This window comes from Parasteatoda tepidariorum, chromosome 2 (assembly GCF_043381705.1).
Source record: "Parasteatoda tepidariorum isolate YZ-2023 chromosome 2, CAS_Ptep_4.0, whole genome shotgun sequence".
Classification (NCBI taxonomy): Eukaryota; Metazoa; Arthropoda; class Arachnida; order Araneae; family Theridiidae; genus Parasteatoda; species Parasteatoda tepidariorum.
The window spans coordinates 15,890,467-15,915,606 of NC_092205.1; the positions used below are offsets into that span (position 1 = coordinate 15,890,467).

A 25,140-nucleotide genomic window follows, 5' to 3' on the forward strand; every position below is an offset into this window, starting at 1 on the left:
ATACGAATCACAATATCGGATTTTTAAATCTCGTAAATAAGAATCGCAACGTACAATATTCAAATCGTGTGAATAAGAATCGCAACACGCAAATATGAAAAGCTATGTTTGATATTAAAATCGTATGAATAAGAATCGAGATATTAGCAGATTCCAGGCTTGGGACTTCTAAAAGGTTTGTCAGAAGCAGCGTCGTTTGAACTACGAAAATCGGATTTATCTGGACGGCGAGTAAAAAATTCGGAAAATCTTATCTGCTGCGTGTAAAAGGGGAGAAAATAGCTAAAATAAGTAAAAATGAGAAAGAATTGGTAGCTATGTAGTTTGGATTTTCTGTTTCTCTTTGAAAATCGGTGAATTTTCTAAAAAAGCGGAATACCTATAAAAAAAAGTGAAATTTTTAGAAAATCTGACTTTTTGATAAAAAAGCTGAAATTCAAGAGATGAAAGTGAAAAAAGCGGAAATCCGCTAAAAAGCGGAAAAATCTCATCCCTGTATTTAGGAAATTACATAAATCATACGCATCAAAAAGGGGTTAATTAAAAATACATTTCAAGATTCACATGTTGCAATAAATAATATTGCATTAAAAATATCAAGATTTTAAAGAATGTGAAAATTCGAAGTGATAACTATCAAAAAATTTATTATAAAAACAATAAAATTATATCGTCAAATAGAGAATATTCTCACGCACAACTCATATCGGATCAAGATTTTAAAAAATTATGTGAAAAGAAAATCAACAGCAATAACTGGCAAAAAAGAAAAAAACAATCAAAACGCGGCATAGATTTGGCGCAAATGGAGCACATCAAAAAGTATTTACTTAAATGTGCGATTCTAATTTCTTAATAATATTGTATGAAAATATCGGGATTTAAAAAACTAGGAGGATATCAGCAGCAATAACTGTGAAAATGTCAATCAGAAAAAACTGTCGTGTTGTTGCATCATAGAGTGACTAATAAACTGAATTTTGCGTGTGCTAATAATAATATATACACAAATTATTTAAAAAGCATAGAGAAAATTCATAGCAATAATAGCCTATAAAACGACCGAAACACCACATGGATTTAACATGGTATCCACACGCATCGAATGCATCCAGAAAGTGATTAATCAAATGCGTGATTCAAATTTTGAGCGTCGTAAAAATATTGGAATTTTTAAAAACCATGAAAAATTTTATTAACTGCAAAAAAAAATTTAAACATGGATTTACGATGGTATCGAGCGTGTGGAAAGGTGATTACTGAGATGCATGACTTGAAATGTCCAGGTCGTAATATCATTTTAAAATTGATTTGGTCTAATTGAAGTCAAATAGAAAAAGGGGACAAGTATATCACATTGATTAAATAATTCTTCTGTCAAAAAAGGAAATTTACATCAAAAGTTCCACTCATTAAAATAAAAGTTTTTTTTTAAAAAAAAGGAGAAAGCAAACCATTTTTTATTGCAAACGATTTTTTTAATGTTTGCTTTTTTGGAGTGACTTTTCAAATTATCAATTTTATATTTTTCTGTTTGCCTTAATAAATCAATTTTAGCCGTAGTAATGGAATTTTTTTCAATCTCGCGTTCTCGCAATTTATCCTTCTCTAACAAATCTGCATAAAAAAGTTATCATTAAGTGTGAATGAGAACTTAGGCGAAAAAAAGCGAGCACTGTTAAGGGTGGAATATATGTCTCGTTAACGAAATTTTGAGTAAGTAACAAATTTTAGATTAGCGGAAGTCTGAGAAAATATTATCGAAATATAAATTATTTATTAGCGGAAGTTCACGAATCAATGATCTTAAAATTTGAGGAAGTCTGCAAATTAGTAGAAGAATGTACATTTCATTTTGTATAATTGTACCTAATATAATTTCCTTAAGCATACATTGTATGTTGAGTCAGTGAATTTCTAAAGAAAGATTTAAACAATTCGTTAAAAAATATTAAAATTTCAATAAAAATTAGTCACATCCAATTTTGAAGGATAAATACAACATTTACTAGAATTGAAAAGCATCAAATTAGATTCTACATATTTACTTTTTGAAAGAAACACATGAAGAAATCCCTTTATACAAACAAAATATTATTTCAACTTTGCTCAATAGAGAAGGGCAAGAATATGAAGATGCTCTGTCGTTCTTAGATAAAATCTCAATCCAATAGACAAATATACTTTCGTAAAAAAAATAATACTGCTTGCAAATGCTAGTGTTTTATTTTAAAAATGTGATCGCTGAACAGCAGACCCAATTTTGGGTTTACCACAATTGATGTTCAACTCCACAGCCTAGTAATTTTTAACCTAATCCAGAAGATAAGGGAACTCCTGGATCAAATATTGAGAGAAACTTTGCCTTCGTGAAGTACTTTTAGATGGAACTATACCGTTTTTGCATTACATGGAGAGGAAAACCACGAAAATTTCTCTTGGTTAACCTGATGGCAAGGAGATTCTAACCAATGATCCGTACACCACTGAGAATATATTATGTCAGCACTGTGGTCGGTACAAGCCAGGTGCAGAATTCGAATCAACCTGTCAGGGCTGCGATTCGAACCCAATTCACCTCATTCAAAGACGAACATTCTATCCACCGCAGTTCACACACTGTAATATGTACATTTTAGTATTAATACACATCACAGCATTGGACTCATTCCAACTTGAGTCTAATAAGCCATGTACTGCCTAGCACCCATTTTTGAACGCAAATAAATTAATTATTGACCTTTCTACATTCTTTCATACAGACAGATGGCATAAATCACTCCAAATATAAGATCCTCAACGATTCGCTGCCATGTGCCAATTAGAATGAAGGAAGGTAGAACAGGTTTAAAAGTTTTAAAGGGTTTTATTTTTTCTAGATAAAGGTTTTTAATCTAGATGTGAACACGTACCAAACAATGTGAGGCTTTTAATCAACAAAATGGAAAAAGCTGAAGTAGCCTGCAGCTTAACACACAAATAAAAAATTGCCTACTATTGCTTACGAGTAAAAAGTTAACTAAAATAAATAAAATTACTTTTTTAAATTTCTTGAAGTTCTTTACATTGCAATTTTTATACTTCTGAGCTTGCGGTAGAGGTTTATTTCTCTTACATACGAGGGATACAATTTCTACTTTCATAAGATTTGAAGGTAATTCCGGCTGAAGCAGCTCCTATAACAGATCAAACAAATTTATCAAAAGATCTCATAACATTAATTTTTTAACATTAAATTACTTACAGAATTTGAAACTTACATTCATTTTAGTAAGATCAGGCTCTTCCGGTTTGACTGAAATCCTTTCATTAGAAGCCATGATTTCTTGATTTTCATCACTTAGATTATTTTCTTCTTTTTTAATTTGTTTATTGGATGGAGGATTTTTCTTTGGTGATTCAGAGCATCTCTAAAAAATAAAACAAACCATCAGTTGCGAGACATGAAAGTAACAAAGAAAATCTATAAAGACAGAAGATTATACATAGAACAACTTTATTCATAAAAATAAAGCAGCCAACAAATGAAACAAATTATAAATTGATAGTAAGTTAAAAATGATATTCTAATATTTTAAAAGTTTCTTAAGTCAGAAAATTCTACAAAACAAAATTATTTAAAACAATTTTATTCATAACAAAATGTATAATTTACAAATTTTATGTTCTTGATTCCCTATTTTATAATTAATGTTCTTGAGAGAACACAAGAATAAGGAAAAACAAATCAGCCCAAAAGAAATTTTTTTAATTAATATATGAACCAATATTACATTAATTAGTATAAGCAACAAAAAAATTAAACATTCTTAAAATTAAAATTGTTTATAATAATACAAATACTATAAAAATGATTAAATTTATCAAACTAGAAAAATAAAAATACCTAATCAGGATAGAAAATTTATTGTATATTTAAATGACAATTCAATTCTAAATAATTAATAGAAATAAAATTGTCAGAATACTTTAATTTAAGCCTTTTAACCAAATGTTTTACATTTACAAGAGATCCCTATTATTAAAAGCATTACTTTCAATAAACTAATTTTCAGATTGTAAACAAATAATGGTTTTATTTAAAAAAAATGGTAAATTGTACTTTAATTATATTAATCAATATATTTTTATGGTAAAATCTGTTAAGGATAAGTTTTATTTTGACATGGTTTATAAATTTGAGTATTTCTTTATAAGATATTATTACAAACTGGGAAATTCAAAAAATGGAAAACTTTGTAGATTTTACAAGAGATTTGAGAAGAGAAGTTAACGAAAATAAGTATACTAACGTTTTCATTTAGAAAGAATGAAACATATTCTTACTTTTTTTTAAAGGTTAAAGCAAAGTAAGTTCTGGAACTTACTTAACTTTTAAGCCAAATTAAGGAAAAAAAATAAGTCTGCAAATAAAAATATCACTAGACTTAAAATTTGCATCTAATTTTATCAAAATTAATAGAAAACAAGAAATTAATATTCATTTTTAAGCTTTATCTTCATATTGAATATATGATTGCGAATATTTAATCTAAAAAAAAAGAAACCCTAAAAGAAACATCTTTAATCTTAAAAAAAGAAGAAAAAGAAACACCTTTTCTAATAGCTGTCTTCGTGTTCTGAAATTCGATGTAGGTTCTGTATTGAGTATTCTAACAGGCGATTTTTCATTTTCAGCAACTAATGATGCCTCAGGCTTTAATTTGCGAGTTTTCTCCAAAGAGTTTGCCACAGAAGTATCAGCTTTTAATTTAGGTGGACTATTAGGAATTTCCATCGGTTCATCAAATATGTCATCTAACTCACGTTTTACTTGAGCAGATAACGGTATTTCAGATAATTCCATCTCCTCCACAGCATCTGAAATTAGAGAGAAATTTTAAAATTAAAATGTTATGTTGGTTAATTAATTGATAAATAACTTCTTAATTAATTTACATTGTATGTTACTTATATAGTATGTTATTTATAAGCAACATATAATTTTTTACTACTTTTAAAATAAATTCAAATTATTATTAATTCATTAATTAATAGTCCTTACCGGCTCGAAAACTTGTAAGGTTTAAACTATTATCAATATCAGGTACAACACCTTTTGCCTGTTCAGAGCTGTAAAATATTTGAATCATATATTATATAACAAGTATACAGTAAAATCTTAAGAACTATTTTCAAATTTTTTTTTCTTCATATGTACATTTTAACATGAATTTGAAGTATTCGATAACAATGCTAAAATCATTTTAACATTGTCATTCTAAATCTCAAAGTTGTTTAATAGTGCATATAAAATTTATGTGCAGAATAAATTATATTGTATCTCATTCACAATGAGATTTGAATTCCAAATGATTTTTACAGACAGAATAATTTTGACATTCTAATCACTAAATTCCCATTTCTATATTTTCCGGAAATGTAGCTAAAATTGCATTTCTTGCAATGACTATTACTTTTCTTACATCAGACAGACTTAGAGTATCATAGAACAAACAGGCTATATAAATATCTAATCAAAAAGTCTTCATATATTCCATAGCCAAACATTTTTTAAACTTATTTTAATTGTCAGAAAGCAAAAATTATTTTGAACGTTAATTGTAACTCTAAACTTGATTTTTTAGAAAACTCAGCAATTTTTATTTTTAAAAACAACATTGCAAATGAATAAACTGATTCTCAGTGTTTATCTATTGCATGGAGAAACTTATTTATGGTGTTTTATTTTTAACTTGTGTTTATTTTTCTCTTCTTTTTCCTCTATTTCTCCCTTTCTCTCCATATATAAATATCTTTTTTTCTTATATTTCTGTTGAATCTTTATTTTTGTTCAGGTTTTCAGTCTACCCTTTTCCCTGTGTATCTGTCCCATTATATCTGATGAAGTAAGGCACATTCTTTCCAAAGTTTGCATTTTTTATACAGTAATATCGGGTCTAAAATAGAGTTAATAAGCAGTGGTAGAAGTACTTTAGTTAAATTGCATTAGAGCTGCTCAATGGGCTATTGGCATTGGTCTTTTCTGATAATCCTATGCACTACATACACTTTCCAACCTACAAACATATTTATAAATTCTATAAAGTTAGAAAACATTTGTCTAAGGCTAGAGCGTAATGAAAATTCAAAAAACTTTTTACCATAAATAATAATATTGTTAGATTTTTTTTAATATAATAGAGAAATGCTAATAAATAAAATTATTCATCAAAATCAAAGCTAAATGCAATATCCCCTTGGATTTACAGCTCAATAATAATTGTCACAAATTAAATAAAACTCAAATAAATGGCAGAATTAAAAAACAGTGACGAGAATGTATTTTATACCTGACTATTCTCTCTTGTGTATCAGGTACATACACTTCACGAACAGACAAAGTCTGAGATTGTAAGTTTTGACCATTGAACATGGCGTCACCTAGGAAAGAAAATAGTGTTTAAGCTTTTAACAAGGAAAGTGAAATACAAACCCAATTTTTTTTTTTTTTTTTTTTGTTAACAGCAGGCACTGAACTTTCAGTCTTTACCTCGGAAGGTGACAGAAGTATTGCTCATTTGACGTTACCCATTGGGTACCTGTAAACCTAAATCTAGGAGATGAGCAACATTATACATGCCACACTACCACAGATACCCGTTGATAGAGTGGGCCACATTCATACATCACTCACAACAGAGAACAACACACAGAGAGAAACATCCATGACCTAATGGGGATTCAAACCCTCAATCATTGGCATAACAGTCAGGCACGCCGACCGCTTGGCTGGCACGTAAACCCAAAATTAAATTTATAGTAAAATTAAAGATGATCCATCATCATCAAACTTTACTAATTATAATGTATGCATAATCCTAAAAAAAATTATTATAGGATATCGATTATTTTAAAAATTAAAGAAAACTGGTTTAATTAATAACTAAATATAAAAATACTGTTTTTCTATTAATTAATTATAGAAGTTTTTCCATTGTTTTTGTTATCTTATATCAGGGGTCTGTCGAGGCCGAATTTACTACCGTTTAGCGGTACCTTCACAAATTCAACTTTAGGAAAAACGGTAGTTTCACAAATTCAATTTTAGGAAAAACGGAAGTTTCACAAAATGCTTTTTCTTAAAATTTTATTTTTGTATCCCTTAAGAAACGATAAATCCATATTTTTGTGTTGATTTTTTAATATAATTTTTAATTTTTCACAAATTATGTCTAAATTTTCACAAAATAGGTACCTTTCAGAAAAACCTAGACAGACCCCTGTATATATCTTAAATTCAGGACAGCCCAGGGTGAACCAAAGCTTTCCTTTGAAAAACTCACCATGTAGTTTCTCTTGATAACGATGATCCTTCAGTTTATAACTATTAGTATTGAAAAATTCTCAGTGTGTACAGTCTTCTCCAACAATTATTTTCTTTTATACCTCCAAGAATAGACCTTAAAATATTTTGCTTTTACCTACAAATGGGTCAAATTAGATTCTGTCAATGTCCTTGTTTCAGAGCCATAGACTTAAATAGATCTAACAGAAATTTTATTATTTTTATAAATTTATTCATTTATTTTTGCAAATTAATTAAACTGTGTTATAAGCCACAGAAGGGTTTTCTTTTGCAAATCCATTCTATTTGTTACTTCAGGCAGTGGTAATGTTTTTTACTTATATGAACAATTAATTTTAATTCCTAAGTTCATAAAAATAAAAACAATCATTTCAATACATAAAAAATACTAATTAAGAAGTTTCATAAAAAATATACATTGAAAACAGAACATACCCATACTAAATTTAGGATTGCAGAACTTTTCAGTAGAACAGTAAGCAACTGCTAAACCAACATCAGACTCTGGAATCAATCTCAACTTGTTCCTAAATAAAAGATGACCTAATTAATGCACACACTCATTGCTAATACTCAAAACAAATTTTTTTTTAAATATTAAATGACTTATAACTGTAAAAAAAAATAAACAATAATTTTTAAAAAATGATTGTACAATAAAAAGATTGTATACAGTTAAAGATAGCGTAATAATAGAAGCCAAACTTTTTGATATAACAACAGGGTTCCCACTCTATGATGAGATTAAAATTCAAGGACTTTCCAGGACTTTTCAAGGACCTCAACAAAAATTTTCAAGGACCTTAATCTAAGACCAATTTTAAAAATTATTCTCTTCTATTTTACTAGAAGCCACAATGCTTGTTGTGGCAATAATTAATTTCAAATATAATACCTAAATGCTTTGCCTATATAGAGAGAAGAGAGTATATGTATTATGGACTAAAATTTATATTTTTTTAAAAACAACCCTACTGGTTTTACATATTAATTCACAAAATCATTTTCAGCACAATCTATAACTAATGGTAATGAGGTGTTAATGGTGAAATCCTTTAATCCTGTGTATTTCCATGTGAAGGCTGCATGAAAGACAGAGCTAAATCTTAGGTATTCCATATTCCATGACTATTCCATAACCCCCTCCTCTCCTCTATTAAACATCGTTTCTGAAATTATTCATCCATAATTTACACAACCTTCTCTAAATGTTATGCAGCAACAATTCTTTCTGAAAATAAAAATTAGAAGGAACATATCCCATTTTCACCATGTTTAAAAGCATTATTCGTTATGTGTAATCCACAACTGCCAATGAATATGACCTGGTGGGAATATTTCTCTTTTAATTCACACTGAAGCTTCTAATAGAATTTCCAATTGACATAGGGTCCATCCATGGATAATTGAAGTATTTTAGAGAGCTTTTAACCATCATCCATGCATTTGTAAAAAGAGGACAAAATATTTTCTGCAGTTCCATGACCCATAAATTGGGAGGTAAGATACTTAGTGCAAACTTTATTATCAATTCCTTACCATAATGTCCATCTGCTTAGATTGTAGAGACTGATTTAACGTCTCATCAAAGAGTACAGTGTAGCAATCAACATTCTTCAGCTCATTTATAAGAATCCCTTTGAAGTATAGTGCCAATCCAAAGGAGCCCAAATAGGCTCACTTTGTGGCACTACAAAAAAATTGTCTCGCTATACAGCTATCAGCAAACATTTTGGAGAACAATTTACTAATCCCTTCACAGGAGTTACATGAATAATTACTAGTGATGCACTTCAGACTCCAGAGAATTTCAGCATCAAGCACATTCCTTTTGACCAGATAAGAAGACAATGTTACCTCGGCCACTAAAGTTTCTGTTTCACATGGGGCACACGATGTTGAAGGAGTATTTACACCAGATGAATTAGATGTTGATGTCTTTGGAAAAAGAGAACTCAGGGCATGAGACTGCTTTTTTGTTTTACCTTTCTTTCATGTGTGATTTCAGAGCAGATTCTTCCATTTTCGCGATATCGATCTCCTTCATGCATAATCGGCACTTGGCTCTGAACTTCTTTTCGGGCATCGATAAAATCCATTCTTTATAAGCTTGATTATCCATCCATTGGGGATTAAAATAGCACTTCCCAGGCATAACTAGTCTAAACTACATAACACAAATACGAAGCCGTGCCTTTGCGAATACGCTTTACAATAAAGTTTTGAAATGACGCAAACGTAAGGACAAGTGCGGATGGTAAAACGGCAAATTTATTGAAAACTACAAGGTACATATTGTTACGAAATTCGAGAGTATTCCAGTTTCGATAAGAAAAAAGAAGATCTAAGCATATGCGACAGAAGATGAAGTGGAGTCTCGCCCCGAACGCATTGATTGTCTGCTGTGCTCCGCGCGCTTGGCAGACACCAAGACGCTAGGCCCGGTTAGAAACGGTGGCGTTAAAAACCACGTGAGAGAGCTCGGGAACAAAACAGAAAGAACGAGAAAGATCCGCGGGTGTTTTATAAAAAGGGCCGCCGGCAGTATTGGACAAATTCAAGGACCTATCAAGTTTTTCAAGGACCTAAGACGTTTTTCAAGCACTTTCAAGGACCTAAATTTAGCAAAAAAAAATTCAAGGACTTTCAAGGACTCTCAAGGACCGTGGGAACCCTGAACAAGAAACTGGAAGGAAAAAAAAGCATTATTTTTGCCTTTTAATTCATAAATTGACTTGCCCACAATTTATAGATATTTTTAATTACAAATGTTGCATTCATTTAGTTCTGTTATTTATGATCTCCCATATAAAATTTTATTATTATTTTGCTTCATGAAAAGTGCAAAAACTGTGTGAAAATGCTTCACCCATGGATAAGATCTTAACTTAATAAATAAAAATATGGTAAGTACTATAGAAAATAATGAATATTGTAAATAATTTTATAAAAAAAATATTATACCAAACATATACTTGCAACACTCTCTGTAACATATTGATTTGTTTTTTTTTTTTTAACATTCATTTCATAAATATAAAATTTGAATTCAGATTTTAAATTTGTGTAAAACCCAAAATTAGAAATTTATCTGCAATAGTACACATTTTTCTCCACTCATGGTTTCAAATATTTACAAAAAAAAATAATAAAAAAATAAATAAACAAACGTTTTGCTTCTTTTGTTTTGTTATTTATTTTTGCTTCAATTATAGCAGTAATGATTTTCACAGGAATTGCAGATTATAACACTTTCTTAACAAGGAGTTCAAAAAGACTAGAAATTTGAGTATATTCATAATGGGAAACTTACTTCCAATTTGAAGAGCAGTAGTATTTGTACTTATGTGTCAATACTCATAAATGCCACAAATGCCTGAAGCCTACTATTTTAGTCATAGAAAAAAGCATTTACTTATTTTGAACTTTAAATGCTGATATGTTTTTCAAATGTTTTTAAAATAATTTTTAAATATTAATAATTTATTTAGTAAACAAACTAATTGTACATATTAATAATTTCTTGTAAGAAAATTAATAATTTATTAAAAAAATTAACTAATAATGTAACATCAAATTGTTATTTAAATAATATCATAAAAGAATTGTTTAAATATTAACATAAATAAGCTATTTTTTTACTTATTATACGTGTAATAAGCGAAAATAACTTATTCCGATGAAACAATAATAACTTAAGTTTCTAGTTTGTAACACTCTAACAGTATATAACAACATTATTTTGAATTACTGACTGAAACATTTCTTTACATCATACATTGTAAGAAATCTCAACTTAGATTTTAAAAACTATATTATATGTAATAAATGAGTTATACAAATTGGAGTCATAAATAATTAGCCAATTTTGAAAGTTAAATAGAGTTTCATAAAATTATCACTTGATAATTTCATGAAATCAATGAACAAACTTAAGAAAATCTACCAATCATTTAAACTTATCTTTAATCTGTATCATCAACTAATTTAGAAAACAATTATTTAAAAAAAAACTATGATATTTAATATTCCGCTACAAAAATAAATTAAGTTCAGATATTTTCTTCAGTTCTCATATATTTGTACAAGATTCTTATAAAATATTTTTTTAACAGGGTGCGTAGCCAAATTATTCAACAAAAAATAAAAACCTTTTAAGCACTTTTTAAGCACTCTAATAATATTTTTAAGCACTTTAAAAGAATATCATAATCAGGCTGGGTTGGAAAGTTTTTGATAATTGACGGTTTTAACAGTCATGTCAAAAAAAAAAATTCATTTGGCATTGTTTTCGGCAATTGTCAAAATTTTTTAATCATGTAAATCGAATGGCATTTTCATAAGCTACTGTCTGACGATGCGCCGAAATAGATTGGGGTTGAATTAATTGTGAAAACATTGAATAGAACAATGTGAACAGTGTCTTTCTGCAAAATTCGTAGCGAAAATCAACATGGTAAAGGAAAAATCTCAATTTGGAAAAGGGCTCTCTAAAGGCTTTTAAAAAACGAAAATAGAAATTAAGCACTTTTTAAAAATGCTACGCACCATGTTTAAGAGTCAAAATGTTCTTGCCAAATAAATTTACGTATTTATTTGGCATAGATTTTCCCCAAATCAATAAATGTCAAGATACAGATGTTTATCTGCTTATTTTATATTTAAATGTATCTAAAGGACTTACGACTGCAGTATAGATAAAACATCTGAAAGGGTTTCTCTGCCTATAACTTGACTGAATTCTTTAGCAGGTTCAATGACACAACTACCTTCTTCAGACAGAAGATCAGAAGACACTTTTTCAGACGAAAGTATGGATGCATTACCACCACCAAGCACAATACCAAGATGCAATTTCTTAAACTGAATGGGAAATAAAACAGAGATTTATTATTTATATTATTAAAATCACTCTAATCTCTCTATTAGAGCATAAATTTAAACATTTTAGACTTAAGGAATAAAAGATGAAATCTGAAATACGAGAAGAATAGAAGGTATTTTTTAAATAACAAATCATGAATTACTTCTGCTTTATCATTATATTACTATTATACATTATATGAGATATATTACTATTATACTATTAACTTCCTTATGAACTTCTGTTAAAAGCTCGTAAAAAAGTTATTCTATTTTTTGATAACAGTATTTTTGTTGTTGATATTAAAGTCTTAAAGACTTTTTAAAGACTTAATTAAAGAAAATTTGAGTAATAATAGTTAATAATCATTAAATTGAGTTAATAATCATTAAAGATGTTAAATTTATAGTGTTATATAGTACTATAGTGTATTATAGACAATTTCAATGACCAAAAATTACCTTGTGCTATGTAGACTAATGCAAAAAACAATGTGAATATAAAACACAAATCAAGTATAGAAATGGAGATTGGTTTTCTAAAGAAGAACCTTCCTCAGTGACTGAACACCAAATGACATTAGAAAAGTAAAGAGACAAATTTGTGTAAAGTGGTTTAACCAGTCAAGACAGAAGAACAAGTTTGAACAAGGTAATAAAAAGGGTGATACCAAGAAACAGGTGAAGGGGTTTGGCAGAAACCTCAAGGGACAAAAGATTAAATTAGACTAGATTTCCATTTATTGGAAAAAGGTGGGTTCATTACCTCAATTACACATACTGGTGGCTGAATAGTTAGCATGCCTAATTGCGAAGCCAATAGCTGCAGGTTCGAATCCCCTACAGGGTATGGATGTTTCTATGTTGCCCTCTGTTGTGTGAATGTGGCCCACCCTATGAACAGGTATCTGTGGCAGTGTGCAAGGGTAATGTTGCTCGCCTCCGTGACTTGGGTTTACAGGTGCCCAACGGGTAACGATAAATGAGCAACACTTCCAGCATCTTCTAAGAAGAAAAACAATAGTTCGAGCCTGCCGTTATTTAAGAAAAAAATTTACACATACACACATTATTTTTCACTCAAAATTACAGGATAGGGCTTCTATCACAGCTTTTCATCTCACTCTATTTGTGGACAGATATTTTGCCTTTCTCCATGTCTTTCCTATTTTTCTTTTCTTTCAATTTGTTTAATATCATCCTGCACTAAATATTTTTAGGTCTTTCTCTTTTTCTACTGCATCAAAAACTTGTTTCACTTTAAATTTTTCAGGTTTACGTAGAACATGACCAATTCATTTCAGTTTATATTTTATAATTTCCAGATCAATTAGTTTTCGTTTTGCTTTTCTAAGGATTTCTGCATTACCTAATTTAGTAGAATAATACTAAGAAAGTAAAAGACACGAGTGAAAGCCTTTTGCGAACGATTTTGGAAATTTGCTATATAATAGACATCATCAATTATACATCCAAATGAAGAGAAGGAAAAAAAAACAGGCTTCTAAGAGAATCTTTCATTTACAGCAACAATGCAGGAAAAATCTGGTTTCAGAGGACATCCCCTTTCCTAATGCATGAATAATTTTCGCCTTAGCCTTTTGATTCTATTGATAAAAGATAGAATCAAAAAACTTATTTGATGGAAAAATGTCTAGTAAACAATATTTTTTTTTAAAAAAAACTTCTTTTAATACTTTTTAAAATTTTCAAACAAGACTTTTTTTTTTAAAAACTTTTATCATTTTAATTTAAAAAATAGGAAGATGTAACAGCATTGATAAAATAGGTTCAGAAATTTACTAGTTTTAAGCTTTTAAAATAGTTATAAAAATTATCCACTAAATTTTAAAAAAAATTATTGCAAGTGCAAATTCAACTTAAAAAGACCTATTCAAAAAATAGCAAATACTAAGGTTTTGAGCTTATAGTTATTGAGAAAACAACTAATGAACTTCCCTATAAACTAACACTGAAAGCAGCTTTGGGAATTTTCAAGAAGCGACTAGTATTAAATCGTTTGTTTGTCCAATATATGACAGATCACACTGGCACAAAATTCTTGTCAGCGTGGCTTAGATGGTTATTACCTGGAGAAATGTAATTACGGTCCCATCACTCAAAAGCATTAAAAGCACATGAATAAAATATTCAATTCCTTTTCTATGAGTTAAGAATTAATAAGTAAATATTGGAAAACATTTTAAATGAGATTTAACAGAAAATTCAATATTTATTAAGAAAAAAGAATTATATCTTGAATTTGAAGAAATGTTAAGAATTTTTACTTTTTCATTGACGGACTATAATTATGCTATTATCTGTTAAAGACTGTTCACGTAGTGACTATAATTACAAAATGATCATTTTTGCCAAAAAAATTCAAATCTATTTCATTTCTTTTATTAAAATATTCATATTTTTTAAAAGTAAGTTATTACATTCTGTACAAATCAAAAATATTGTACTTGCTAGCAAATTTTTTGAAGAAAATCAGGAGACAGTATTTACATACAATAAAGTCACTCACAGATTTTTAAAGGTAAAATAACACGAATTGACCCTAAAAGAAATGACACTGCAATTAAACTTTAAGGAGAGTGTTTTTCATAACCTGGAAGTTATATTTTATTCAACTAGAGCCATTGACAGTGTTTCAATGGCACTTTTCATACTGGTTACAGAAATTGCACAAAACATAACACATTATTGGGGACACATACGTGCGAGAGAAAATATACAAATTATTCTAAGAAAAATTGCTTATATTAATTAGACAGTCATACTATATCAGAATATGTATGCATTTATCGCTGTAGCACTTTCATAACATATAACACAGTGAATTACATAAGTTTAAAAGTGTGTTAGAAACAAGAGATACTAATGACATTTTACCTATACTTCGTTTTTAAAAATATAATACAATACAAAATGCATCTAATGCATATTTTTTTTATCATTTAGAATATTTTAAGCAAAACACATCATTAAATAATGAAAATAAATATTTTAATAAGAAATATTGATAATGGAAGCAAAATTTAACAAACTGAGAAAATAACCAGTTAGATATTGCACATAACTTGTTTAATTGATAAGTAATGCATTAAATTTAACAATATGATTTCTAATACTGTACTTCATTTTGTTCACATTTGTTCTTCATTTATATTAAATTTTGTTTGCCAAAAACAGATTACTGAAATATGTTTTACATCATATAATTTTGTATAAACAGTTACAAAGTTAAATTTATAAAACAATAAGTTGATAATTTCAAAGAACAATTTGGTTTAATGATTCGAAGAAAATTGATTGAAAATGATAAAATGTGGGGGAAAAATCCACTTGGTGGGTATAAAGATGGGTTTTTTCAAGTGGGCCTAATCTGAAAAATCCAACTAGGTTTTTCGTGCTGGGTCCACCTTTTCAAAACCTGCTTCAGTTCAGATCAAATGTCCCAAAGATAAAACTTTTTAATAAATACCTTGAAAACATTTACATCAAAACTGAACAGGATTTAATTAAAAGTGTACAATATGCATACATTAATGTCGAAGAGGAGATAGGTGGGACTATTTAATGCAATTTTACCTTTATCAATTAATTTCTAATTCAAAATTATCAATACATTCTTTTCTTAATATTATGAAATAGTTGATAAATAAATCCACTAAATGACTAAAAAAAGTGATAAATTTTGTTACCAAAAATATAAGACGAACTGAAAACTAATGAAAACATTTGGTCAAATATCCGGTTTTACAAAATCATTTTATTGATATTAAAAATGTATTTTTTTAACCAATACTATGAAACAAATGATTTGCTTAGAATTTGTCTAATTTTTTAAAAAGAAATTGAGATTTAGAAATATGTATATTAATTTTCTCTAAATTTTCTTTAAAAAAAATTTCATCAATAAATTAATTTTAACAGTAAAATTAAGCTCTTATAGATAAATTTTTTGTTAAATGATGGATTAAGTTTTAAGATAAAGGAAGGAGCAGAGGCTTAAAATAGAAGTTTACTTGTTTCTCATCCAGGAAGAAAAAATTCTTATTTTCAAAAAGTGACTTTCTTTGGTTATTGATATCAAACGACACCACATCCTTATCTATGAGAGCTTCTCCAATGGGTGGAATATACCTATAGCAAAAATAAAATTAATTAAAACATTTAAAAAAACAAAAATTTTGTTTGAAAATGAAAATTGAAATGAGATTTTGCTAGAAGAACGAATATTTTGCCATCCAAATGTTCAATTCAAAAAATTTAACTATTTAATTTTTTTTTTAAAGTTTCTGGAATAAAATTTATCTGATATTCTTAGTTCATTTTTAAAAACATGAGATTTTTCTAGAAAAAATAACTTAAACAATTTTTTTTAGTACGAAACACTTTAACATGTACAAAACCATGTATAAGTGATGCAATATATAAATTATATAAACATACAAGGGGGGGGGGGAGAATATAGAACCAACTAAAGGGAAAAAAAAAGTTTTTTTACTTGAATTTTGAAAGTTTTCTGAAGGAAGGTAAATCCTTATTTAGTTATAAATTATTATGTTAGATATTTCACTCAAATTTCCTTTTAACTGAGTGAGAAAAGTTTTACAAAAATTTTATTACAGCATGCAAGCAATGAACTTTTTCTGGCAAATGGAAATTATTGCTTTATATTATAGAAAACAGAATTGCTTCATAATTCAATATCAATTTTAGAGAAATTAAGCATTCTCTAAAATGGCACGACAGACCTGGGATCGCTCAAGCCTTCAAAGGATTCATTTTTAGACGTCTCTCCGTTTGACCACTGTCCACGAATTTTGGTTTTCAGAATCTCTATATATTTCTTGAGACAGTCAATCCATCTAAATAAATCCCCTACACCTAGTTCCTATAGGTTTAGCTAAAAATAGTTTTCATTAGTTGTGATCTTTATGCTCACTTATTAGTTTCTTGGAATTTCAAGTATTTCATGACATCAGTCTCCATAAAGCTTTTAATTCCTTTGCCTCCCACCTCAATTCTACCACAAATACTTCTTGGAACTTTTCTCTCAAAACACCTCCCCATCTCTCGATTTTAATGCTCATATCTCAGGTGTATATAATAAAGAGATCTAAAAGTGTTTTATATAAAAGAAATTTAAGTTTTTAACTTCAAAAAACATGATCTTTGAGGCTGTAAAAACTTGTGTTTGCATTTGTGATTCGTTCATATATTTCTGAGGTTTTCTTTTCTATTTTCTTCAATATTTCTTAATTATTTTTCATTTATATATTGTCGAGTGTCAGTAGCTCAGGGGTAGAATTCGCTTCTATAAAGCCGAAGGTCCTCGGTTCGATCCGGGAAGCGGACACTAATTTTTCTATTTCGTTTATGAGCATTCCAGAAGCTTCTGGAATGTTCAGTCTATGTCATTTCCTCTTTCGTTGTTCCTAGGAAGCTTCTAGAACATTCTGTGATAGTATAAAAGCGATCCCGTGATTGTAAAGAGGAGTTCTTCTGGGCGCAGACTGGTTCCCGGTGTTTGTAAATTCCTGATGTTAATAAATTATCAAAACCTCATCTTGTGATCTTCACTAAATCTAAACACTTTAACGTGACAATATCATCTTTATTGTTCCAAACATCTTCGAACAAATATGTTGAACAGTAAGCTGAAAATATCACAATTCCACACTTTTTGCATAATATTAAGTAGTTGCCATGTTGCAAGTTGTAATTTAAAGTTTTATACCTTTTACTGATTATATTAATAGATTTGTATATATTTTATAGAATAGTAAGTAAAGCAAGCAGTGAATCTTTTCGTAATATAAAAATTGTATTTCTATTATAAATCATTTGAATTAACTTCATTTTAAATAACTCCATAATTAAATTGTTTTATTCAAGTAAAATTTTTTATTCTTTAATAATAAATATTCTACTATAGATATATTGATTTCTTATTGCAATTTTTATTCATGAACAAAATTTAAAAAGTAAATTGACCCAATTTGTATAGCTATAGAAAATTAGTTGGTTTTTAAAAACAAACTAATTATTTGAATTTAATGTAATACTCACAATGCTACAAGAGTGGGCAGTTTAAACACATAAACAAATTAGGTAATGTACGTAAGTTAATCAAATGGTGTAATAATCTAAGACTGATGCATATAAAAAAAAGAATCTGAAAATCAAGGGACATGTGTTTACGTAAAGAAGGCAAACCCCTGGCAGATAAATCAAATTAACCTACAAAAGAAAGTATATTTTAAAATTTAACTCATCCTTGAAAATGTGCACTATTTAGATAAAGATGATAGTGATGCACAATTTCATAATTGATAGAAATATTAAAAATCGAAATATTTAGAATATATAATATATATGCAATAAAGTCAATACTAAAATACCATAGAACAAAAAATACTTACTGTTTTGGACAAATAATCTTAGAAGAAGTAGTTAGGCTATTTAATAAGTCAACAAAATAGTCAGGCTTGACTATAGGTTTAGCTGAACATAAACAGCATAATGCCTGAAAAACAATTATTTAAATGCTTGAATGAAATAAGAGAAAAAAAACTTAAAAGTATGAACATCAGTGAACATCAAGTATTTAATATTTTCTCGTAAATTTTAATTTTCCTCTTTTTTGCAGTGAGGTAAAAAAAATTATAATTTACTTTATTAAGATTGAAAATATAGTTATAATCTTTCATAATTTAAAAATTTCAGAACTTAAAAGCACAATTAATTTTTAGAATGTAATATTCTATCATCAATTATATATATATAGTTAATTTACTGATAAGTTGCTAAAATGAAAACAATAAACAAGAAGAAAACTAAAATCAAATATTTAAATTACATTAAAATTCCATAAAAAAAACTCTTAATTTATTTATTCATTCAATTTCATTATTGTCTAAAATTTCAGAGTTTTATCAACTTGGAATAGTATCTTAAAGTAAGAAATCTATCAAACCAAGAAATTTTAAAATCTTATTTTGAATTAATAATAGTCTTTCAAAAATATCAAAAAATTTAATCTCACTGATGAAACTCATCAAATTATCTTATACAGTTTAAAATAATAGCTTGAAAATTTTAAAATGATGAGAATTTTAGATTGGCTATTATTCCAGGTGATAACTAAAAGTGCAAAATTCGTGTCTGATGCTTATAAAATAGATTGAAAAATTAGTCTGTTTGGTGATTTATTAAGACTGGTAATAAATTGCAAATTAAGCTATAAAGCTTCATTACTTTACTTTTAAGTGTAAAACTAAATTCAAAATATTTTTTAAATGACACACGTAAATTTAAAAAACAGCAAAACAGTCAAGATTGTAATAACCAGTCTTTAAGAAATATGTAGCAACACATCATATAAAGTCACTATACTGCAAACATTGAATGTTGTAAAAAAAGAAAGATGAAAATAAAAAGAGATTGGAGATGTTATTAGTGACATGTTCTGAAAACGCAACGAACAGCCAATATTATCAAACTAATACTGGGTAAAAATGTTCATTGTTATTGGCTAAAATAGTAATTACTTTTATGGTCACTTTGACTTCAGACATAACTAAATGTGAACAGGATGGCTGCCATTCTGATACAAAATGTCCTCCAAGGCTATGAATAGTCTTTTTAAGAGTTCTCTTTCCTGATACATCTAAACATGAAGTAGTTACCACTAATGGAAGCTTACAAACTCTAGATAAAATTAATAAGTTTATTTTAATATCATCTCACAGAATATCTTTTGATACATTAAATACATAAGTAAATAAACAAATAAAATAATAATTTTTTGATGCTCATTAACTTATTGAGTTTTTTTTCTTATACAGATATTATACTGTAAACAGATTACATTACAGATATTATTACATATACAGATTACTATATAGACAAATATAAATCAAAATACTAAAGAATCACATAATTGCTTTGTTTTTTTTATACCATGTTAAAACTTGAAAAAGTTATTATTCCTGTTAGTGCAAAATTTTAAAATTAGCATAACTTTCAACAGCCCAAGTCTATGTTTTAGATTCCGCAGAAAATAAACATTTAATAACTTGCTTATTTGATTCCAGATCTGAATACTCATTCACATCACAGCATTGTTGATTTAAAATGTAAAAATTTTTATCGACCAGCCATCACTGGGATTTGAGCCCGGAGCACCTCATTCGAAGGCAAACGCTCATCACGGCCTGAGCCATCACGGCTCCAGGCAATTGTAAAACCTTTTATTTGCCTCAGTATGGGATTATGAAGTCTGTCAACACAACTTCAAAATTTAGAGTAGTGTTTGATGTTTCTTGCCATTTATCTACTCAAATTTTATTAAATTCTTTATTGGGTAATGGTTTTGTTGTACAGAGAGATTTATTTTCTATTCTTCTTTTCTTCAAAATCCAAGAAATTTCGGTTTCGTCTCTAATATTGGGAAAATGTATACACAAACATTAACAAATTTACCAGTGTCAAAGATATTAATGAATTGTATGGAGAAATGATTCTAATTCAAAAAAAAAATTTTTTTAATGGCGGGCACTTGGAGCTATTGTCCATTGGCCACAAAAAGTGCCAGAACTGCTAATTCTCTTTTCGTTACCCAGTGGGCACCTGTGGCGAAGCCACGGCGGTGGAACAGCGTCGCCCACGTCACACTACCACAACCCGTTTATAGGGCGGGTCACATTCACACACAAAGGAGAAAGGACATAGAACACAGATAGAGGGAAAGAAACATCCATGCCTTGCCCGGGATTCGAACCCAGAACCTTTCTGATGCAAGGACAGTTCCCTGCCCCCTACACAGACTGGTCGGCCTAATTCAAAAATAAACGTGCATAAATTGAGAATCAAACTTATAATACTTTTTCAGCAACTAGATGTTCGCATCAAATTGCTATTGATAATAGAAATGAAAATCCTATTGTTTCTGATATAGATAATATTCATATTAACGATGTATTGCAAAATTTCGATTATTTAGAAAATGTAATAATTTATTGTTCTAAACTCAATGAAGTATTGGTATCAAGGGGTTTTCACTTAAGAAAGCGGCATTCAAATTGTAAACAATTAATAAAAGAAATTTCGCCAAATGAAAATGAACCATCTGTCACAGACATCTGTGCAGATAATTCTTCAAAAATATCAGATCTTAAATGAAACTCAAATTCTGATAACTTTGTTAAAGTTGATTTAAAATTTGAACCTCCCTTTACCAAACAAAATATTCCTTCCACTCATCATGTTTATTTGATCCATTGGGATTATTATCTCTTAGCACAAATCTAATTAAGATGATAAATTGCCCTCTAAATAGCACCAAAAGTAGGTTAAATAGCAGAAAGAATTTATTTGCACACAAATTAAAATACCTAAATGGTTGCATATTTATAGTGATGATATTGAGTTACATTTGTTTAGTGATTTGACAGAGCTGGCATATGCAGCCATACTGTATAGCAAGAAATAATATAAATTGTATAAATATAAACTTAGCAGGATGTAATAAATGTAACTTAGTAAATTGTATAAATGCAAATTGCAAAGATAGCAATAATTAAACAAATTTCACTCCCAAGATTAGAGCCATATGTTACATTATTACTTGCTAGAATTATCATATTGATTTTGAATAATTTTGTTAAATAAAATGTCACAAAGCATCTGCTTGGTGTCATTCAAAGGTCGTATTGGTATCGCTTGTTTCTTATCCACATGACCTCAAATATGCTAATTAATAAGTGCAGATATTTTAAGTTATGAAATCAGACACAAAAACGTACTTTCTCTGAATAAACATACCTTTTTTGACAGATTCGAATTTCTGTTCCCCGAAATATATGAGATATGGGAAAAACGGTCCCAATAATTCGGTCAGGAGAGCGATCTGAAGTTTTGACAACTTAATGTTAATTCTTGGGTATTTGGTTATATCTCGAAAACTTTGTTAGCCAATTGAAAATTGTTTGCATAGAATTATAATATTTGTTTGTCCTAAGATACTTCCATGCAAAAAATAACCTTTATAAAATATTTATTATTTTTTATTACATTATTTAATAATGGTCGAAATACTTTGAATTGTAAGGTATACAATTTTTAGTATCATTTTAAAGAATACAATTTTACATGGCAAAGTACAAAATTTGAGCAAAATCAATAGCATAGTTCCTGAGAAATCGAATTTTAAATATCTGACTTTTTTGAAATTCAATTTCTCAGAAACTACTCACCTGCCTTTGCTCAAATTATGCATTGTAAAATTATATTCCTTAAAATGATGCAAAAAATTGTATACCTTACAATTTAATTTTTTTTCCGACCATCATTAAATAAAAAAATAAATATTTACTAAAAGTTATTTTTTGCATTGAATTACATTTGGAAAAACAAATTTATGGGCAACACTTTTTCAATTCGCTTAAAAAGTTTTTGAGTCATAGCGAAATATGCAAAAAGTGAAATTAACATTAAGGGGTCCAAACTTTGGACCACTCTTCCGACCAAACTATTGGGACCATATTTCCCAGACTGTGACTAACCCTTATATTTTGGAGGTCAGAAATCCAAATACAGGCAGCAGTTTGCAAGAAACTCACAGAAGGGGATCAATTTGGAGGGTATAACTTGTAACCATCTCCCGGAAAACTACATATTCTTTTTTTTTTTAATTGGCATGTTTAAAACCCATTTGGTACCCTGGCGATTATATATAGCTGGCAGAATATATCATCATACGGAATGATCAAAATCTTTTCCTTTTTAGCTATGAAATTATCAAATGAGCAATTTTTGGAGCTTCCATTCACTACATTTTAATCTGAAGTTTTGGTAACACTTACTTTAGTTAGAGCTCATAATTGAGAAATATAATGAGTAACATTGCTTCGTGACACAAAAAATACTTTTTTTATACCAAATTACAGAAAATAAATAGAAAAACAGAGAGCAAAAATAAGTTAAGTAATGTTTTTAAACAACACCCTTTTACCTGTATTCACTTTCAAATTGACCAAATTTAACAACATCATTATCCTGCAGTTCAACTTCAATTGATATTCGGACACCATTTTTAAAAGTACCATACTTGGAACCTTCATCTCTCAAAAATAAGGAAGATGGTTTTAACGGATTTCCCTGTAAATATGAATTTATAAATAATTCTGTACAATAAAAAAAAACAAATTTTCAGAAAACAAATTAAAATTAAAGGTACCAAATTTTCTTCTGGATGTTTAACACTTAAAACAGCATGTTTGCGGCTAACGGAGGGATCATTTGTAATCATCAAAGTTGCGTCTTTCCGTCCGACAACCACTTCCTCATTAACTAAAATGTACTGCTCCAGATGTTCTATAAGAAAGAAATAAGAGTATTAGAAGAGGTAAACAAATGCGATTATTATTTTTTCCAAATTCTAACTAATGATTAGAACAAAGTTTAAGATATCTAGAAAACAAGCAAATTTATTCTAAATTCAACCTTTCTTGACATTTACTAATTTCCACATGATATTATATGTTATTTCACGCCGTATTTTAAATATTTTCGTATATTCCTCACAAATAAAGAGAATAAAACTCAAAATATCTCATTCGCGCATTACATTTCAAACACTTTTTTTATTTACAAAATTTGATTACTTGCTACGCTTCCATGTGTCTATTTTTGTTCAGCTATTTCGTTCAGCAATTTGTTTGTTAACCGATCTCAGAAAGAATCCCAGTTAAAGGCATCATTCACACTGCATACGATTTTTCTAAACGTGCCCACGTAGATGATTTTTGTTAGTTTACCCGCGCTAAATTGCTGAAGAATATTTCTTCGCCAATAGCGATAAATAATTCTACAAAGTTGCTGCCTTTGCTACCTTAAGAGCGTCTTTATCTCCGCCCCTAATGATGTGTAATACACTAGGATGCGCTGCAAGCTTTTTAATGCCTATACTTCCGGGGTAATGTTTCCGGCGTATTTTGAAGTCAATTGGCTCACAACGTGATCAATTGTTTTGAGACTCTTGAGATGTATTTCTTGTATACATGTATTCATTACCTAATTTATAATTTGTGTTAAAAAGAATCTTTATTAAAATCGTCATTTGAAGACCTGTCATTTCAAGATGGGAGAATCGTCATTTGAAAAAAAAAAGAACCGTTATAAAACACTTCTTACCTTGTCAACAATATACAAAATTCGAAATTTAAACCTAAATGATAATTTGTAAAGAAAATCTCCCTACTCGGCGTATGATGGTGCACGGATTGCAACAAGAACAGTATTATAATACTGTTCTTGTTACTGTCCTGATTTGGCCTCTTTTTGCGTGTCTATAGACACGCAAAAAGAGGCCAAATCAAGTCTGCTAAAAAAGCGAGCTCTACCTAAATCTAGCAACCATGTCATATTTTTAAACAATTCATCGATAATGGATGGTGTTTTCAGTAGAAATGTAAGCAATAACAATTTCGAGCTGTATGCCTGCTCTAGTACCAGTTAGAACGTTTGCTGCTGCTTACTACATGTTATTCTACGAGGCGATATTTTCAAACGGATAATTTTGTTTTCAATAAAAGAAATAAATTAGATAACTTCTGAGCTCAAATCTGCCGTAAGATAGATATTAATGCTAGTATATAATTCTGGTGAGTTTGAAGTGAAAATTTGCTTTAGTTATTTAGAGACATACTGTTAAAAAAAAGGTGACATGGTTGCTAGATTTTGAATAACTTGCTTTTTTGTCAGTCTTGATTTGGCCTCTTTCCATAAGTTTATTACTGTTTGTTCTTGTTGCAAGCTGTGCACCATCTTACGTTAGTGTTAACACTTTTAGCATTGTAAACGCAAGTAATAAGTAATCAAATACATGTGGCAAGAATCTCAAAACACAATGA

General features: G+C 28.8%; 1 protein-coding gene across 2 annotated transcripts in view; it reads right to left on the reverse strand.

Moving 5' to 3' along the window:
* Positions 1 to 24,067, reverse strand: part of LOC107441573 (nibrin) — a 31,172-nt gene extending 7,105 nt beyond the window's left edge. Inside the window, exons 1-13 of one of the 2 annotated variants that reach the window (XM_016054889.2) lie at positions 23,893 to 24,067; positions 23,466 to 23,602; positions 23,241 to 23,386; positions 19,777 to 19,936; positions 18,649 to 18,752; positions 16,246 to 16,363; positions 12,033 to 12,211; positions 7,784 to 7,875; positions 6,333 to 6,423; positions 5,045 to 5,112; positions 4,595 to 4,860; positions 3,261 to 3,410; positions 3,039 to 3,176 (exon numbers count right to left, since the gene is read on the reverse strand). In XM_016054889.2, the coding sequence (XP_015910375.1) occupies positions 3,039 to 3,176; positions 3,261 to 3,410; positions 4,595 to 4,860; positions 5,045 to 5,112; positions 6,333 to 6,423; positions 7,784 to 7,875; positions 12,033 to 12,211; positions 16,246 to 16,363; positions 18,649 to 18,752; positions 19,777 to 19,936; positions 23,241 to 23,386; positions 23,466 to 23,537 (1,584 nt within the window). In that variant the 5' untranslated portion in view covers positions 23,538 to 23,602; positions 23,893 to 24,067. Of the gene's footprint in view, positions 1 to 3,038; positions 3,177 to 3,260; positions 3,411 to 4,594; positions 4,861 to 5,044; positions 5,113 to 6,332; positions 6,424 to 7,783; positions 7,876 to 12,032; positions 12,212 to 16,245; positions 16,364 to 18,648; positions 18,753 to 19,776; positions 19,937 to 23,240; positions 23,387 to 23,465; positions 23,603 to 23,731 lie in introns of both variants that reach the window. The other variant, XM_016054888.3, reaches the window with a different exon arrangement.
* Between the last annotated feature and the right edge of the window lie 1,073 nt (positions 24,068 to 25,140).